The 17,303-nt window shown below is 40.7% G+C and overlaps 4 protein-coding genes across 6 annotated transcripts; 1 reads left to right on the top strand and 3 right to left on the bottom strand.

Annotated features, from left to right (window-relative positions):
- Positions 1–273: 273 nt before the first annotated feature.
- Positions 274–7,188, top strand: LOC104926910 (Antigen WC1.1). The gene is made up of 8 exons (XM_027288634.1): positions 274–871; positions 1,716–1,754; positions 1,841–2,149; positions 2,631–2,942; positions 4,049–4,363; positions 4,472–4,621; positions 4,714–4,786; positions 5,389–7,188. The coding sequence occupies exons 1-7, from the start codon at positions 841–843 to the stop codon at positions 4,755–4,757; spliced, it is 1,200 nt and encodes a 399-aa protein (XP_027144435.1). The 5' UTR covers positions 274–840; the 3' UTR covers positions 4,758–4,786; positions 5,389–7,188.
- On the bottom strand, positions 6,247–10,201 carry LOC113747742 (lamina-associated polypeptide 2, isoforms beta/delta/epsilon/gamma). The gene is made up of 7 exons (XM_027288635.1): positions 9,957–10,201; positions 9,729–9,827; positions 8,487–8,518; positions 8,230–8,255; positions 7,817–7,870; positions 7,654–7,716; positions 6,247–7,547 (listed from the first exon to the last, which is right to left on the bottom strand). Exons 1-7 carry the CDS (start codon positions 10,036–10,038, stop codon positions 7,334–7,336), a joined length of 570 nt encoding a protein of 189 aa, XP_027144436.1. The 5' UTR covers positions 10,039–10,201; the 3' UTR covers positions 6,247–7,333.
- A 1,224-nt stretch (positions 10,202–11,425) lies between these two features.
- LOC113747787 (midasin) lies at positions 11,426–14,511 on the bottom strand. 2 transcript variants are annotated; one of them, XM_027288999.1, is made up of 7 exons: positions 14,383–14,511; positions 14,122–14,292; positions 12,325–14,022; positions 12,170–12,236; positions 12,013–12,082; positions 11,809–11,931; positions 11,426–11,703 (listed from the first exon to the last, which is right to left on the bottom strand). In XM_027288999.1, exons 2-7 carry the CDS (start codon positions 14,162–14,164, stop codon positions 11,587–11,589), a joined length of 2,118 nt encoding a protein of 705 aa, XP_027144800.1. In that variant the 5' UTR covers positions 14,165–14,292; positions 14,383–14,511; the 3' UTR covers positions 11,426–11,586. The 2 variants fall into 2 exon arrangements, with proteins under 2 accessions (XP_027144800.1, XP_027144801.1); XM_027289000.1 differs by having other exon boundaries at positions 12,013–12,079.
- Positions 14,491–17,041, bottom strand: dnase1l1l (deoxyribonuclease I-like 1-like). 2 transcript variants are annotated; one of them, XM_027289001.1, is made up of 10 exons: positions 16,905–17,041; positions 16,638–16,779; positions 16,462–16,550; positions 16,281–16,367; positions 16,067–16,188; positions 15,414–15,526; positions 15,130–15,287; positions 14,922–15,018; positions 14,760–14,836; positions 14,491–14,561 (listed from the first exon to the last, which is right to left on the bottom strand). In XM_027289001.1, exons 2-10 carry the CDS (start codon positions 16,776–16,778, stop codon positions 14,504–14,506), a joined length of 942 nt encoding a protein of 313 aa, XP_027144802.1. In that variant the 5' UTR covers position 16,779; positions 16,905–17,041; the 3' UTR covers positions 14,491–14,503. The 2 variants fall into 2 exon arrangements, with proteins under 2 accessions (XP_027144802.1, XP_027144803.1); XM_027289002.1 differs by lacking the exon at positions 14,491–14,561 and having other exon boundaries at positions 14,569–14,836.
- Between the last annotated feature and the right edge of the window lie 262 nt (positions 17,042–17,303).

Raw genomic sequence — 17,303 nt, 5'->3', positions numbered from 1 at the left:
AGTTAACATTGGGTAGAGGCGGGGTACACCATAAATATGTCACCAGTTCATGACAGGGCAAATTCAAAATTCATTTCAAACAGAAGCTATTAAAGAAATCATGTTTTATTTTTATTACACTCAGACAAACTGTTTTCAGAGGGTGAAGAGGAGCCAGAACCAGAATAAACTGATCCTAATGTGTGAAATAGGTGGACTGTACCTTTAATTTATACACATAGTCCCTTTAATTTATAAATATACATGTATATATACGGTTGGTTTGTTGGATAAATCAAATGAATAATTATTAAAATATACTGTATATAATGACTGTAGGGCGCAGAGTAGTGACCCTCTGTCCTCGATAAGCAGGAAGCTAATGGGTTTAAATCAGACTGCGGCTTGTGGTGACCTCTGTCTGCCGCAGGGAGAACGGCTCAGCACCGGGATCCGCTCCCTGACTGTTGACGCGAGTATGGCGGCCTGACGGCATGTAGCTTTCCGAACATTATCCCGACCCGAGTCCAAGTGTCATGGACATGATATCGTGACAGCCGCCACCGGGACACACCAGCAACCTCACTTTATGTCCGGAGGAAGATGAATATGTCGGCACATTGACGTTAGTGTCGCTCGGCCGTCGATAATGTGTTTAAATCCCGGCGGTTTAAGTTTCAGTTGGTCAAAGTTGCTTAGCCGTTAGCTCTCACTTCAGTTAGCCAATCCGAGGCGTTGTAGCGCGCACGCTAGCTTGATGTCTTGTGCGATCACTAGCTTTCAACGGCTGTCAGCATCGTCACCACGACAACGGGCGTCCTTCCCACCCGTCCGTCTGATGGAAGGGTGAGGGGGGGAACGATGCTGAGATTCCTCCGTATCCTTCTGACAGGTAAGACCGGGCGGAGGGCAGCTATTTACGGTCAGCTAAGCCTGTTTGCCAGCCGCTAGCTCTGAGGCAGGACCAGCGAGGTAGCTCAGGAGCGGGATAACCGCAGTTAACTCAAGCTGGTTACTGCGTTACTCCAGTCAAATACATTGTATTTATGTTGTCTTGTAATTATGTGTGACTTCGCATCTTGTATCGTTTTTCAAACATTGCTCTGTAATAAATACTACCCTCACAAAGGGTGTAATGTCAAGTGTGTGTCATAGATAGATAGATAGATAGATAGATAGATAGATAGATAGATTATTGAGCCCAGCATATAAACATACATAAAAAATAACCTATAAGATAAATCTGAATTTAAATGTGCTACTAACATGTGCAATGAAATTAAACTTTGCAGAGAAATTAAACATGTGATTTTTACTAATAGAAACAGAAACAAATAGAAAACTATATAAAAAGTAGTTTATACAAATAAGAAATAGAACTACTAATAGAGATTTAAAAAAAAAATCTTTTATACAATTAAATTAGGCTGTAGACAGTGAATGACAGTCACAGCGTTTAGCAGAGCAGTGCAAATTGAGTCCAAAATGACAAAATGTCCGGGAATTAGTGCAGCAGAGAATGAGACAGTCAGTTTGTGTACTGTTCTTTGTGTCCTCCCTGCTATGACTGAGAGCTGTTGTTGTTGTTGTTGTTGGAGTAAAAAAATTGAGGTACAACCAAAACTGAGAGGCACTTCACCTCTAAACAGAGCTAGTGTTACGTGTATCTAATAATTTTGGTGGATTTCAGTCTGTTTTTGCCTGATAATAATCCCATGTTTGTAATTTCCTCACAGGCCTGTTAGGTGTTCTGTGGGATGGAGTTGCTGCTTTTGGTAAGCCTGGGATTATCTTCAACCTGCTGCATTCACAGCCTTTGCTGCACTTTTTGTCTCTAAGTTACGTCGTCTCTGATCCATAGGTGGAGTCAGACTAGTGGGTGGGGATAACAGGTGTTCTGGCAGAGTTGAGGTGCTCCGCCATGACCAGTGGGGGACCGTCTGTGACCATGGCTGGGACCTGCGGGAGGCTTACGTGGTGTGCCTGGAGCTGGGCTGTGGCTTAGCTGAATCTGCCCTTCACGGTGCGGTGTTCGGTGAAGGCAGGGGAGAGATCTGGCTGCGGCACATCCAGTGCTCTGGACTAGAGTCCAGTTTGACACGCTGTGCTGTTGTCCTCCACAGTAACACCTACTGCACCCATAAGAATGATGCAGGGGTGAAATGCTCAGGTGAGACTGGTGAAGCATTTTATCTAGTGGGGAGCAGTGATTTCTGCTGGGTTGATTCGTGGAGACTATTGTGGTTATTCACTAGACATACATGCAAACAAATGCAAATACACATCACATACAAGTTTCAGGATACATTATTTGTTATACTGTAATTTCCAGTTCAAAGTTATGGGTCAAATTTGACTGGCATCAATCTATCCACCTGTCCATTTATCCATTCACTTTACCAAAAGGCTTATGGTATCAACAGAAAACAGACTACTTTCATAAACAGCCTAGACAAACCACATAATACTAGATGTTCACTACCATCTAAAAATTAATGTCTAGTACCGCCGTCACTCAGAGGCAAGAAATCTTAAGCGAAAGTAGGACTGTACTGGAACACAAGCTGCATGTGAGCATGGTATTTGATAAGATAAATAGTATGTTTCATCAGATTATTCACATTTTGTGATCAACCTGTCATTACCCACAGGTACCCTCTTAATGCCCACCCTCACCCTGCTGTCGCCTCACACTGTGTTCTCTCCTGGGGAGGCTGTTCGCTTTGGCTGCAGCGTTCTGTTGGGTCACCACCTCAGCGACTTCCACCTGTACAAGCATGGGGTGTCCACGCCGCTGGTGACGCAGAGGGCCGATCAGACCCAGACCAACGGAGTGGAGCTGACACTGTCCGACATAGAGACTTTCCACCAGGGCAGCTACAGTTGTCGCTACAGGATCAAGGGTGGCTTTCCTTCTCAGCTGCTCAGTTCTCCACCTAGCAACTCCATCAACATCACCGTTGGTGAGTCATAACCGTATTGCCTAATCCATTTTAAGCCCGTCCCCATAGCACTTTGTTTTGTTGTAGTCTATATGAGATGTTTCATTCTCTGATGGGTTGTCTTGGTTTTGAGCATGAAAGTTCATTGTTGAACAAAATAATCTAAGCACAGAATCTCAGAAGTTTGTTTACTAGCTTTTCTGCACTTTCAGTCACTTCTCAGGAGCTTGTTCAGTCAAATACAATGTGTCTGTGTATGAGCAGCTGCAGCAGCATCTGCAGTCTTTCACCTGTGTCTACACAAGATGTGTTCAGGCACAGGATTGGGTGTATGTCACCTGTATTTAGGCAACACACAATCACTGTAATTATGAGCATAAAACAGAAGAATATAGAGCTGGATGTGTGTCATGACATGTAGACGGCTAGATTGATTCAAACCTGTTCTGTCAGATGCATAATTGTCATTAATTTAGTTTTATTTGTTTCAGTTTTCCCCTTTGATGATAGTTATTGGAAAGTACATTTTGCATGTAATCATAAATTTTATCTGATGCTCTGATTCTTCTAGACTCACACCTGTTACTAATTCAGAAAAATCTAGAGTCAACAGAGATAGTTATAAACCCACTGAAGCATGACCGTGGGGTGTATTTTCATCTGGATATGTGCACGTGTGACAGCTTACACACACGCACATACTACAAACATCTGATAGATGTTATGTAGTGAATTTTCTCTACTTTGTTGTGAAACTTGCATCTGCATGATTGCAACACATTTAAAGCTTCAGCCTGCACAACAATAAAAGCAGCTTTGGTACTGTCCTTGGTAATAAAAGCCCAGACAAAAAGACTATTTGAGCTCTCTGTCTCTCAAAAAACGTCTCTGTGTCAGAACTCTGTAGTCAGCAATATTCCTTAAATCCAATCCATTGTTTGAATAGATCACCAACGGCAAGTCATTTTCCATATCTGAAATTACCAAAGAAAGACAAGATAGCTGTATAAAAAAACTGCTGCAGCTCAATATTTAAGCTCTAAAGTCCAAGTTGGGTTCAAACTAAATCCACATAAATTCTGTGTTACACTGAATGACCTCTTTAACTCTGTTTTGTCTGATCGCAGTGGAGCTCCTGACTCCTCACCACTGGTACAACACATCCACTGAGGCCCCGGCTGGTTCGGTCCTTAAAGGCCACAGTTTTAACATCACCTGCACCACCCCGCAGCAGTACCCCGGAGGTTCGTTCCAGCTGCGTCTGATCCGCTCCAACGGCACAGTGCGCCAGTCCCTGCCCGCCCTCACCCCGACCGTCACTTTCACCTTTCCCAATGCCCAGAGCTCCAACGAGGGCTACTACTACTGCCTGTATCGGGTCCAGATGGGTGGACGCACCTTTGTCTCCAGAGAAAGCCAGCCCCTGCCTATAGCCATCAGAGGTGAACTGATAATATCATAGAGACAGACCGTAGATAGATAAACCTAAAAACATTTTAAAAAAAGAGCCATCCTGTATGTAACTGATGAATAACTCCCCTCACCCTCAGATCCAGATCCAATACTGAGTCCAATGGTGATCAGCTGGATTGTGTCTGGCCTGACATTCATTGTAGCTGTCATCGTTATTATCATCGTGGCCAAGGTACTGTGCAACAAGGAGAAGAAGCCCTCTGAACTGGAGCGAGAGACCAGAACCTGTAAGTACCCTTTTCCACCAGAAAGAGATATGATGATTAAAAAAGACAGCCTGTATGTGTAACCAGAGTGACGGATGTGCTTCTGTCTACAGGTGTGGACAACACTTATGTTGCCTTATCAATTAACAAGCTATGATGGTGTATACAGGCAACCAATGACTAAAGGTACTGAAGGTCATGATTCTTGAACATACAGTGCCTGTGAAATAGTATTTACCACTGTTGGAAGTTCCTCTGAGCTTTCTTTTGTCTTCTTCATGTAAGCTTTGCCACAATTCTGTTGGAACTTCTAAAGTCATTTGGCACCAGCTATGATTAGTGGGATGAATATGTGCGCAAAATCCATTTTCTGTAACCGTTTATCCTCATCGCGGGGGGCTTTAGCCACCCTGGAGAACATCACAGGGCACATAGAGACAAACAACCATTCACATTCACACCTATGGGCGATTTAGAGTCACCAGTTACCCTGTTAAATGCATGTCTCTGGACTGTCGAAAGAAGCTGGAGTACCCAGAGAGAATCCATGTAGGCAGAACAGCCGAGATTCAAACCAGGAACCTTCTTGCTGCTAACCACTGCACCACCACCATGAATATTTATGCAGTGTTGTGAAATGATAAAACAGAAGAACTTCCAAGCAGGACTTAATACTTTTCATAGACACTGTTATATTTGACTTTTTATCGTCTGTGTCCATATTCTTAATTGTGTAAAATGCCGGTGAATTTCAGTGCAGCTCTTTGTCTTTCTTCTTTCGTATACAGACCGAAGGCTCACACCGTGTCCATCGTGGATTCAGTCGATAGAGGACGTAAACCAGAAGAACCAAACAGCTTGGTCAGTTTGGGAAAAGGGACCATCTGGATCCAGTTCAGCACAGCTTGGATGAGACACAGTTTTCACTTGACTCTTAACATAAACGCATCTAAGACTGCACTGCAGTATTCTTTCATACAGACTTCAGACTAGTGTTACTGCTGAGATGATAGTCTCTGCTCGGCTTTTAAGCCTTGTATTATGGTGAGATGTAAGCTAACAGCCACAGACGACTGACAGACAGTAGAAACTATTTCCAGTTTATAGTCAGTATCAAGCTAGACTTCAGATTCACTCTGACTTGGCTACTGCCGTGACACCACGTGTACGGAGTGGAAAACTGCAACTAAAAGTTAAACTGGGGAGACATGGGTTCCTCAGGTCTGTGTATATGCAGTCTAAAAACATTGTTTTGTATTTATTACCACAGGCTCCACTAGCTTATTATGTACTTGCTTCAAAAGATCAATGATCCTTAAAGGATTAGATGTTTTTTTTTGTATTTTAAGTCTAACCCTACTATGCATCTTATGTCATTTACAATATGTACAGTACTGCACTTGAGTGTGTAAATAGAAGCTGTAGTTGATTAAAATGCTGCTGTTGTTGGAGCTCCTGGAGTTAATCAGTTTTGTTTACAAATATTATTGCATGTACTGCAGGTTGATTTATAGCATCAGATCAAGCAACATCAGAGGAAAAAGCTTTTACCACGCATTAAATGGTTCATTTATTTTTTATACCCTCAATAATTTAAACATTTCAGATTTATGTTTGCTCCTGAATAAATCACTTGACTCTTCAACTGTTTACATACACAAGCACTTTTATAATTTGATTTATGAAACAGCGATACAAAACAAACTACAATGTCAAACTCCACAGGATGCAAAGGTTGGAAAATGTAGTACAAAAGTGTGGTATCTCTGAACTGAGTCCACTGAAACAAAGCTCAAAAATGGTATTACAGCTTATATAAACAGTGCAATTTAATATTTTGACCAAGATAAAACTTTCCCCCAACTATTTAACACTGAAAAAACAATTATATTCCAATTATTCCCCAAAAATAAAAGAGGCACTTGCATTACAACTCGTCTGAAAATGTTCCCAACTGTACTTCTGATTACTGACAAAAGGAGGCATTGTTGTACCCAAAGATTATACAAACAAGATACATTTAGTGAACAAAACACACAGAATAACCGTTAGACCTTTTATCAAGTACTGTAACACCGAAAAAGGAAGATTCTGGGATTTTAAACAGACTTGTTGCAACACCCCTGATACTAAAGAGCAAATTTGTTTAAAACACAGAGATTCTGAATGTATTTTTCAGTCAGTTCAATGTCTTTTTGTACCAAGAAAAGTTACTAAAAAGGTGCTTAAAATCTGGTGGAATTACTTCAGTTTCTTGATGGCATCTTTAAACAATGGTCAGTTACTTCTAATGAGAGATTTGTTTCGATGTGAAATCCTCCATCTAAAAAATGATCTACCCATGCAGATAGATTCACTTGATCATAACCTAAACCTCAACAGAACACACTGAAACCATCGGTGCTGATTTACAGTTGCTGTTCAGGTAAGAGGAAGAAGGATTTTGTGTATTTTAGGGTGATATGTCCTTTAAAAGTCTGTGTCTGAAGTCTATTCTATTAATGGTGCTGTAGTGAAGCCTGGTGAGAATTTATTATTTTATATATTTCACCTCTAAGCATAAGCAAGCAAAAAAAAAAAAAAAAAAACTGCCATCATATGCACACAAATATTGCATCAACCACAATTTCAGCAATGTCTAAAATAAAGGCATCAACCAAAATACATTCCTCCAATTAAAATGCATAAAGTATAACGTAACACCCTATAAACTGAGTGTGAGTCTCAAAACAATCATTCTAACCCTTTGAGGGATTCATTCGTCTCCATACTGGAAAAAACGATGTAAAGGAAGACGGCCACGGCCAGGAAGAACACGAACTGAACCCACAGTGGGACGAGGCGAGACGACTTGGTCGCTGTCGCAGTATCTTGACCGGATTTCATGGGTGTCGATTTCAAAGTGGAGTTTCTGCTGTAAGTGGACGGTGTGTCGTACATGTAGGGCCTGAAAATGACGAATGAGGAATTCTACTCAAAAACAGAAATCTGTAGATGACACAAACAGTTTAATCAACCGATAACACTACTTGACTTTGTCGAAATACACTTACTCTTCAGCGTAATCCCTTCCTCTGTATTCGGGCTTTGGTCTTGAGTAGTTCGAGTATGACTGCCTGTTGAGAGACACACAAAAACAGTACATACAGTATGTGATCAGACAGTTTTACTCCTCACCAACCGAGACAACTACTGCAAAAGGATTTGTAAACTTACTCGTGTTCATATTCTCTCTCGTTCCACGTTGGTCTTGACCTTGTGTACGATCCACTAAACAGGCAAGAAAAAAGCAATTACTCACTTAGACAGATTTTTATTTGATAGAAGTAACAGACTGAAATATAAAAGGGCGATAGAGCCTGACCAAATAAATAATAAATATTATTAAATAATAATTTCGCATATACGCTGTCAACCAATTATTGTTGCTGAGAGGTTCTTCTCTTTCACTCTGTGCTGCTTGCCATATTATTGTAAATTAGAGTTCACTCTGCTGGATAAACTTCACACTGATACCAGTATATTACCGCAAGGGAACATATATGCTGATACAGATATTTGCGATTGGTCGGATCTTGAAGACAATGGATGTTCGGAGCTAACAACAGAGTATTTGTAAGAGAACTGACCTGTCTCCAGCACCATCGCTCCTCACCTGCAAAATTAGAAGCAGTGATTACAAGTACTGAAATTTTACAACAGTGTTATATATTAACAATTCATACCTATGTGTGACTTTAACTGCATTTAAAGTTATGTGTATTTCATTTGTAGTTGACACAAAAGGCCAGCATTCTTCATCAAACACAGTATTTATCAGTATTCACCAAGTGCTGAATTAAGATGCAAACAAAACAAAGACAACAGTAAATACAGAGATACTTACAGGTGTCCTGTAGACATAGGTGACTTCCTCCTCTGAAAGGAAAACACAAACATAAGACTACATTTTCCGTCAGAATATTTCCTGTACATTCGTGATACTTCAGTGGTCCACAAGTATATTTTTATACCATCCAGTTAGCAGTGGATGACCAACTTCCTCTTTTGTTCATTTAAATACAATAGTAGTGCAGATGTTTCCAGTTGTTTTCATATAACTTAAGAATTTGTTTGTAATAATGGTCTTATTATGGATAAATATCACAGTTATAAATGTAAGTTTTGTAGATTCTCCACAGTTTTCATTTTTCTGCCTTTTAAAAACAGACACTGAACAAGTTTTACAAATTTTCTCATCATTAATCAGCCTGTGTGAGAACAGCTATAGCAGAAATGATGATGATCTGGTGTTTGACTATAGACTTCAAATTTTCTAAAAGAGAGCATGTGTTAGCTGAATTATGGTAAGTGTAGTGTCCAATGACCTTTTTCAGTTTTCAGGTTATGTGCAGGTTAACACGGGGTCAACAATACAATGAAATGTGTTGGACGAGAGGAAACCTGTCAGTGTGCTAATTGTTTAACAGCACTACACATAAAAGGATAAAACTACGCCAAAGAAGTAAAATACAATACGATACAATTTTAGATAAAAAGAAAACAACAACATACAATACAATATATATATAAGTGTACTGTCTGAGTTATGTATAAATGTTCTATACACTGTAGTATGGTTGTATGGTTGTGTTAAGTATATACGTATGTGTTAAGTATTGGAGAAATATCACAGTATGAATACTGTAGATATGAACACACTATATAAAACAGGATATACTACAAAAAGAGTAAAGTGACATGAAGAATAAAGGACAGTGAGATCTGTCTTTAACAGATCGCCTTGGTCTCACCTCAGTCTCAGACAAGAGGACTCAAGACTCAAGGTCATGACTACAACTTCATTTTCTGATTTATTATAAAAACAAAGAGTTGATCTGCAAAACAGCGCCCGAAAGAGAAAACAACACTTTGTCTCAGTTTAGTTGGTATTGACTAAAACACTGACTAAAAGTCAGCATGTGTGCTTCAGTCATGACCCTTTTTAAAACTAGAGACATTTTAAACCACTTGTAAACTCTAATGAAATAATACATGTCAGTCTGGCACACTTGTCTAGTATCAAAGTGAGTTAGTGTTTACTTCTGTTCATAATGTGGATGTCAGACAAAGGCACAAAGACACTTACCCTCCTCTCTGTAGTACGTTTTGTCAGGTGATTGTTTCGCTTTCTTCCCTTTGGACATGGCTTCTTTCAGCTTCTTCTCATACAGACTTCTGGTGGAGTCTGAGTACAAAACACAGAAAGTCAATCAGTACAGCAGGAGTAAACTTCACCCGGGCAGCGGGGAGGCCTGTGTGAAGTTATCCAGCGTGAACGTTGATTCAAAAACGGGCGCAAATCTGAGCCACTCACCGACCACGGGCCCGTGTTTGATCCCGTACTCATCCAGCAGGTCGCTGATCTCCTGCGCAGACTTACTGCTCAGCGAGGACATCGTTTCAACTCGATCTGATCGTTTAGTTTTTCACGGATACTTCAACGTGTGGATGTTTTCCTTCAAGCTTCAAGTGTCAGTTTCAGCCAGAAAAAGAAACAACAACCAAACTCCTCCCACCGACAACGGCCGAGAGCTCGTTTTGGCGCGCGGGACGTCCCTCTGTGGAGTCGAACTGCGGCCCGGAAGCGCCGAGAGACAAGACCCCGCCCTCGTTTGTTTAACCACGTGACAAAAACATTCGCACCTTCACTCAAATGGAACCCCGTTTCCGTTTTCTCTTCGTTTGTTTCTGTCCTGCAGAAACGAAGCAGCGCCGCCAACAGGCCAAAAATGTTTACATTATAACTAATGCTCCTCTTAATGTCCTACATTTTGAATCAATACAAGTAGTAATGAGTGTAAAAAGTACAAATAAATACATTCTGTTTTCAGTTCACCATAGCTTTACTTTTTATCTGTATTATATTTTTCATTCCAGTTACTACCATGCGCAATATTATTTATATTTTGGCCACTTTACTTTCAAATACTCGTTTTTGTACGCACGTACACTTGTTTCTTGTTTGCCCATCTGTTTTTGTGTGTATAGGCCGAAGGATACTTCTGTCTGTTCGTTGTTTTGCCCTTTTTATTCTGTTCTGTTGTGTATATTACACCTCTCTCTCTCTTTCCCCGCTGTGGGATAAAAAAAGTATAATATAATCTAAAAGTTATAGTAGTTTAAAAAAAAGTAAAATATAAAATAACTTATTTATACAGAATTTGAGTAAATTATTATATATTTTTAGATTATTATTATTATTACTGTACATTATATATAATATATTCCGTGTTTAAACAAATGTAAAAAAAAAAGAAAAAAAAAAAAGAAGTTAACTTGATTGTTAATATAACTGCAAACAAAAAAACAGAAAACAGCAGAAAATAGAAATACTAAGTAAAGTATGTTGTGTTACTGTCGACCACATTACAATTAGATTTAGTGCTAAATTGGGCGGCACGGTGAACAGTGGTTCTCTTCTGCAGTGCAGTGGTTAGCACTGTCACCTCACAGCGAGAAGGTTCCTGGTTGAAACACAGACTGCAGCCTTTCTTGCATGTCCTCCCCGTGCATAGGTTCTCTCCGGGTGCTTCCTCCCACAGTCCAAAGACATACAGTAAACAGGTTAATTGACTCTAAATTGCCCTCTATGTGTGCTATGTGTGATGTCCAGGTCCCTGTGATGTGTACCCTGCCTCTCCTGGGACTCCAGCCCCCTGTGACTCTGATAAGGATAAGCGATTACAGTAAATTAATGGATTGATAGTCCTAATTTGCACACTACTTACAAGAAGTTGAAACATTATTTATCTACAGCTCATAAAAATACCCAATGTCAGCATCATTGTAAACAAAGATATATCTTTATTAAGCACAAAATTGCATATAACAGAACTCAGCTTTGAATGTCTAGCACATTACATCACATTTTTACAATATTGTCATTATGGATTTTTCTTCCATAATCTTTAAGCATCTAAACAAGGTAAAAATTAGGTTTTGCCCTAAAAGAACGTCATTTGGCTGAGCCAGTCTGCTTGGTCTGTGGCGAACCAGAGCATCACCAGTCCCATCCCTATCACCACACCCATATTCAGTGTCAGCTTCAGCATGTTGAGACACTGTGGGAACAGAGTACAGGAAAGGGAGGTAAAATTAACAAAACAGATATGGGGTAAATGAACAAAGTGAAAGATGAGAAGAAATAAAAGCCAGTAAGTACGCACTTTGTGTTTCCTGGTACAGTTTTGTGTCTTGCAGGGATCTGGCACGTTCTCTGGTGGTTGAGTGTCGCATGGAGGCTCACAAACAGGCTGCATTTGCATGATGTCTTCAGGCTCCTTTAGTTCCTGGACAAAGGCAAAGCAGTTAATGTGGTGTATCCGGTCATTAGCATGCATGTGTGTTGACATGTGTGTTTATGTGCAAACCTCGGATGTTTCTGCAGAGCTCAGGTCTTCCTCTCTGTCTGTGGAGCTGCTGAGTGAATCTCTGTCGCTGCTGAGATAAAGAGGAAACAGACACAGTCACACGTCTGTCACAGCGCAGGCTGGAGTTTAGAAATAAGTTTATACACTTCCTGCTTACCTGTCAGTTTCATAGTGAATGACTTGAGATAATGGATCTGTACAAAACTGAACTTTTATCTGCCTTCCTGTAAAACAAGCACAGATAGAAAATGATGAATGCACTTTGAATATATGATTTCATATAAAGATTATACCCTCCTCATCTCCACTGACCTTCTCTGTCGTTCTCTCCTTCGCTGTCATCATAAAACTCGTAGAAAGCTTTGATTCTCTCCTTCTCTTGTTCCCAGTTCCTCTCATCTTCGTACTCGTCATCTCCCAGCTGTCCCAGCTCAGAGCTCCCAGAGGCTTCAGGTTCAGTGTTGAAGAAGAAGCTGTCATCCAGTGACCCCTGGTTAGAAGGGCTTGTGTTTGTTGCGTCCCCTCTCTGTACCATAGAGCAGGTGTTGACGGCTTCTGCGGGACGCAGAGTCAGATCTGAAAGCAATGTTTCCGCTCTGTCTGTGTCCTCTGTGGTTAACAGGTCTTCAGACAGAAGATTATTCCAGTTTATGTTGAAATCTGCTCTGTTGTAGTCATCAGATGTGCTCCACAAGGCAAACGCCGCACTGCTCCCCCCGTGAAGCCCCTCCAGTTGCTTGTTGCTTTCAAGATCTTGTTGACACATATTCTCCACGAGTTCCTCATCGCTCTTCTTTACTTGGACCTCATCATCATCATCAGAGCTGTAGGAGTCGCTCTCACTTGTCTCTTCTCCATCATCACTCCCGGTCACAACTGCATAGGCCAACCCGGCCTTAACAAACTCTGTTTTCTCTCTGTCTTTTTCTTCAGTCGCCACATCCAAGCCCCTGAACTTATCAGCATCCACCTCTAAATCTATGCTGTACAGATACTCGTCTCCCTCCTCAGCAGTTTCCTCATCTCTTCTCATCCATGTTATATTTGTTACAGCTCTTTCCAGCCAGGCGTCCTGCTTTGCAGTCGACTGGTGATCACTTTTTTTATTCTTTCCTCCATCTTCTACGTCCTCATATGAAGAGAAGTCTGAGGGATAATCTGCAAAGCTCTCACCTGCCTCCTGGTGCTCCTCCCCTGAGAAATCTTTCATTTTCTCTGCACACTCCTCACTATCCACTTCAGCAATAAGATCCTGAAGATTTTGCACTGATATTTCTGGAAACTCCAAACTGGCTTTTGTTGCGCTATCTCTGCAAGGATTTTCAATCTCCGACTCTTGTTCGATTTTCATGTCCTCACACTCAGAGTCAGATGAGTCCTCTTGCTTTTCTTCTTCATTTTCTTCCTCATCCTCTTCAATCCCGTCGTCTTTTATCATCATCACACTACCACGTTCAGGGATTCTCTCAAAATAGGACACCTCCTCATCTCTCTCTCTGTCACCTTGCTCCTCGTTTTTAACTTGAGAGCTTTCAGCACCCTCTGGGGCCAGAGGTTGTCCCTCAGCAAAGATCCTGTCCTCTTTAGTACCATCGCAAAACCCGCCACCGCAGTGGACTGACATCAACAATTCACCTGATTCCTCTCCTGTTCCCAAATCCTCTTCCTCATCCTCTTCATCCTCTCCTGAGGCAGAACCTTCCTCTTCAGATTCCCCACCGGAGCTTGTGTAATCCTCTTCCTCCTCCGCTGGTGTTTTGTCCGTGCTCTTGACCCCTGCACCTTGAAAATCCTCCCCATCAGACTGCTCTTCATCAACATTTTCAGCCATGTATATATCTTCAGTTTCCATGTCTGCACTTCGAACAGTTGCTTCCTCGTTCAGAGATTCGTCTTCCTTTGTTGGTAGGTTTTCACGAGCGATGCCTGTTTTGTCCTCCCCGAGTTTTTCATCAAAATTTAAATTCTCAAAGTCCAAATCTCCATCAGGAAACAATGGAACAGATGTTTCTGTAACAACATCATCATTTGAAAATTAAACACTTAAAAATTAAACATAAATACTTAAAAAAAACTATACATACCACAATACCAAGACATATTTCTTACCTGAAAATGCACCAGAGAGTAGATCAGCAAGACTTTGTTCCATTTTTGCAAACGGTGAAAACAGTTTATAGAGTTGAAGTTATATGAGGACAAATGAATGCATTTCTGCAGATGATCAGAAAGGAAGAGCGCACAAAGTAACTCTCATCTGTTGTCGCTTCAAGTAGCTTCCTGTTAAACAGACGGTGTACGAATAACACATTAAAACTTATATATCTGGTTAAATATACTACTACAAATGTTCACACGATGTAAGCTTACCTTAGAAGTGAAGGCAATCAAAAGGTGTTTAAAAAGTCTCTTGAAAAAGTCACAAAATCACGAAAGTTGTTGTGTTTTGTGTTGCTGCAGGAACATACCTACATGAGCTCATGAAATGATGTCAGCTTTGATGTGGTTTCAAAAAAAAAAAAAACTCCAGCAGTTGAACACAGTTCCTCCTGAAACAGCTCGTGTTTATTTGTGTCTTATATAACTGAGATAAGTGCAGTGCCACTTTGGTGATGAGTTAGAGTCAAATAAATAACACTTGTCATCAGTAAAGTCATTTGATTTATTTAAACAGCTAATATCAAATAAAAACTACAGCTAAAATCATCACATCTTGGTTTGTTGATGCTAGTCATGAATGGTCTTACAGCTCATTGCGGAGGAGGTAGCGGTGGTTGGGCTTCAGGTCCACTTCTACAGGAAAGTGATCACTCACCTCAAGAGCCTAAAGTGCCACCAAAAGTACAGGATTAATGTTCATTGTAAGTATACAAGTGAAGTAAAGAAAAGTATGTTTGTGACATGTTTACCTCCTCTTCTGTGAGATGGAAAGTCTCTTTAAAGTTGAACGGTTGAGCTGAACCTGGCACTATACAGGAATTAATCTCACGTCCGTGGACAATGATCCTGTTTAAAAGTAAAAATCATATTGTACTGTATAATGTCTGCAGCAGGAAGCTCCTTCTATTAATGATAGTGAGTACTGTAAATCATTTATTCCTTTCAGTAGTCACTGACCTGTCATAAGCACAGTGTGTCTTTTCACGGACAGTAGTGTCTTGCTTATCTCCAATCAGCCAGTGAAAATTGGGGTCACTCCTCAGGCGTACAGCTCTCCAGCCCTTGATGGTGACGTAGCTGCAGCCGGCGTTGAGGTCACCTAAGATCATCACATTCTGGGTGAGTGAAAGGAAGCAAAAAGGGAAATTCAACAGATCAAAATTACTTTGAAATTTCCGTCACATATGAAACCAACATGAGATAATCATATAGCCAGAATGAGTAAAATTGATTTAACCTACGTCAGTCTTCCACATCTTGTGAATTCCTTTAAAGACAGTGTAAAGTTGGTCGATCTCCTTCATGGCATTTCTGGGACATGTGTGCTGCCCGATTAGGACAAAATCCTTCACCACTGCAAAAAACAAACAAAGGCAATGGCACATCTTCAATTAATGTCTCTATGTAAAGACTAGTTCCAGTCCTTTCCTGGTTTTACAAGATAGAGAAATCTGATTTTTTCAAATCCCTTCATAGGTTTTTGATCTGCTCAAGTGCAGGCGTCTCTTTTATTCCACTAAATCTCAAAAGTGTTGATATTTATAGGTTTTTCAAAACCTGAAAGAAACAACTTGCCCAGGTTTTTGAAACCAGGTTTTGATGTTTACATGTGCAAATCATCACAGATACTTTCACAAAGAGATTTAAATCTGGTTTGTAGCGATTGGGTTTCAATTAACCTGCTACAAACGCCACTAAGAGCCATGTTTCGTGAAACTTTCATTGATGATGATCTACCCAGAATTCATGGCAGATTTAGTCCTGCTACAGTCCACCTGAGTTTAGATGGAGCTGAAGTTTAATCTAAGCTGTAGTCAACTGTCTGTCTTGAGATACTGTTTGATATTTCTTTTCCTGTACAGTTCCACAGGTGCCTCATGATGTTTCATCGTACATGTAGTCGGGGAGTGAAAGCGAACAATGAATGGCTCTCTGGAGAAAACGTCAGTGTCATTGATCCCATCTGCTTCTTGTTTGGGATACTGATAATGCTCTTTGACCTTCAGCACATTGTTCCTGGAGAAGATGAGAGAGGGGAAAATTTACATTTAGGAAGTCATGGTAAACTAATCATAACAGCAGTTAGTCCTGTTTGATGTGAGTGTTACCTGTAAATGTAGACATACTGCTCCTTGTAGGTCTTCCTCCCGAGCCTTTTACTTTCCAGATGGGAGTATGAGTTGGATTTGTCAAATCTGTTAACAAGGTGTCGATTAAATGTTGTTTTATATGACAGAGGATTCACCAGATTCTTTAAATATGCAGTTTTAAACCCATGAAAACTTGTACCTGTTAAGTTCCTTCATCAAAGTTTGTATTGCTTCTCCTTTAGCATCTCGGACCTCCTGAATCAGACACAAGTCACACCGAGAAAGAATCTTGGGAGCAAAAGAAGAAAAACATCCATCAGTTGTCTAGTTTCATGTGGATGTTGCTCTAGTTGTTGTATATGTGTAGTAAGGTACCTTTAGTAGAATCCCCATGACCTTCTTGTTGCTCGCCTTTGATTCCCCAAAGCTCTGAACATTGAACGCGCAGATTTTCAGGGAAGATGCAACGTTCAACACGCACAATCCCACGACAAACAGCAGAACTATAGTCCTCATCCTGCAGCGGATTATCACTCTGTAAGTTAAGTCAAGTTTGGCAAGATCCTCTTTGTCTCATTGTGAAATATATATTACAAAAAACCTCTTCAGCCATCTGCACACCACCACTTTGCAGCCACTTACCTTCAGTGTCAGTTTCACCAGGACAGTGACCCCAGTCCTGCAAAGATCCATCTCTTCAGTGACCTGCAGTGTATTTGGGGAACATGCAGGTAAATGTGGGTGAAAGACAAAAGCTGTCACATCTGTGCTGTGTCAGTGCCTGTTGAGAATGGAGCTTTATCTGGAACAGCTAAAACCACCGAATACAATAAACAATAGGTCCAGAGTTCAGCTTTTGAGTGCTTTGTCCTCTAAGTTTGAGTGTAATCAGACAATAGATGATGCCATGTGTCAGTTTCATGTATCATTCTGTCATTTTAGCATTGACACGAGCAGCTGGTAGTTACCACACTGTGCCACTGACAGAATCAGTGCTGAACACTGGTCTCCCTCACAGTGTGATGTATCTGACATCTGCAG

The sequence above is a fragment of the Larimichthys crocea genome, chromosome XV (genome assembly GCF_000972845.2).
Source record: "Larimichthys crocea isolate SSNF chromosome XV, L_crocea_2.0, whole genome shotgun sequence".
Lineage (NCBI taxonomy): Eukaryota > Metazoa > Chordata > Actinopteri > Sciaenidae > Larimichthys > Larimichthys crocea.
The sequence above is the reverse complement of the archived record's forward strand: the minus strand, read 5'-3'. Positions and strand labels throughout refer to the sequence as shown.

Coding starts and splice junctions, on each gene's coding strand:
- LOC104926910 (XM_027288634.1), top strand. CDS start 841: ATGCTGAGATTCCTCCGTATCCTTCTGACAG. Junction 1,755..1,840: donor GGATGGAGTTGCTGCTTTTG/GTAAGCCTGGGA, acceptor TCTGATCCATAG/GTGGAGTCAGACTAGTGGGT. Junction 4,364..4,471: donor CCTGCCTATAGCCATCAGAG/GTGAACTGATAA, acceptor CCTCACCCTCAG/ATCCAGATCCAATACTGAGT.
- LOC113747742 (XM_027288635.1), bottom strand. CDS start 10,038: ATGTCCTCGCTGAGCAGTAAGTCTGCGCAGGAGATCAGCGACCTGCTG. Junction 7,717..7,816: donor GAGAGAGAATATGAACACGA/GTAAGTTTACAA, acceptor GTCTCTCAACAG/GCAGTCATACTCGAACTACT. Junction 7,548..7,653: donor GGAAGGGATTACGCTGAAGA/GTAAGTGTATTT, acceptor CGTCATTTTCAG/GCCCTACATGTACGACACAC.
- LOC113747787 (XM_027288999.1), bottom strand. CDS start 14,164: ATGGAACAAAGTCTTGCTGATCTACTCTCTGGTGCATTTTCAG. Junction 12,237..12,324: donor AGGAGAGAACGACAGAGAAG/GTCAGTGGAGAT, acceptor CTTGTTTTACAG/GAAGGCAGATAAAAGTTCAG. Junction 12,083..12,169: donor ATTCACTATGAAACTGACAG/GTAAGCAGGAAG, acceptor TCTTTATCTCAG/CAGCGACAGAGATTCACTCA.
- dnase1l1l (XM_027289001.1), bottom strand. CDS start 16,778: ATGAGGACTATAGTTCTGCTGTTTGTCGTGGGATTGTGCGTGTTGAAC. Junction 15,527..16,066: donor CTTTCACTCCCCGACTACAT/GTACGATGAAAC, acceptor TGTTTTTTGCAG/TGGTGAAGGATTTTGTCCTA. Junction 15,019..15,129: donor ACACACTGTGCTTATGACAG/GTCAGTGACTAC, acceptor ACTTTTAAACAG/GATCATTGTCCACGGACGTG.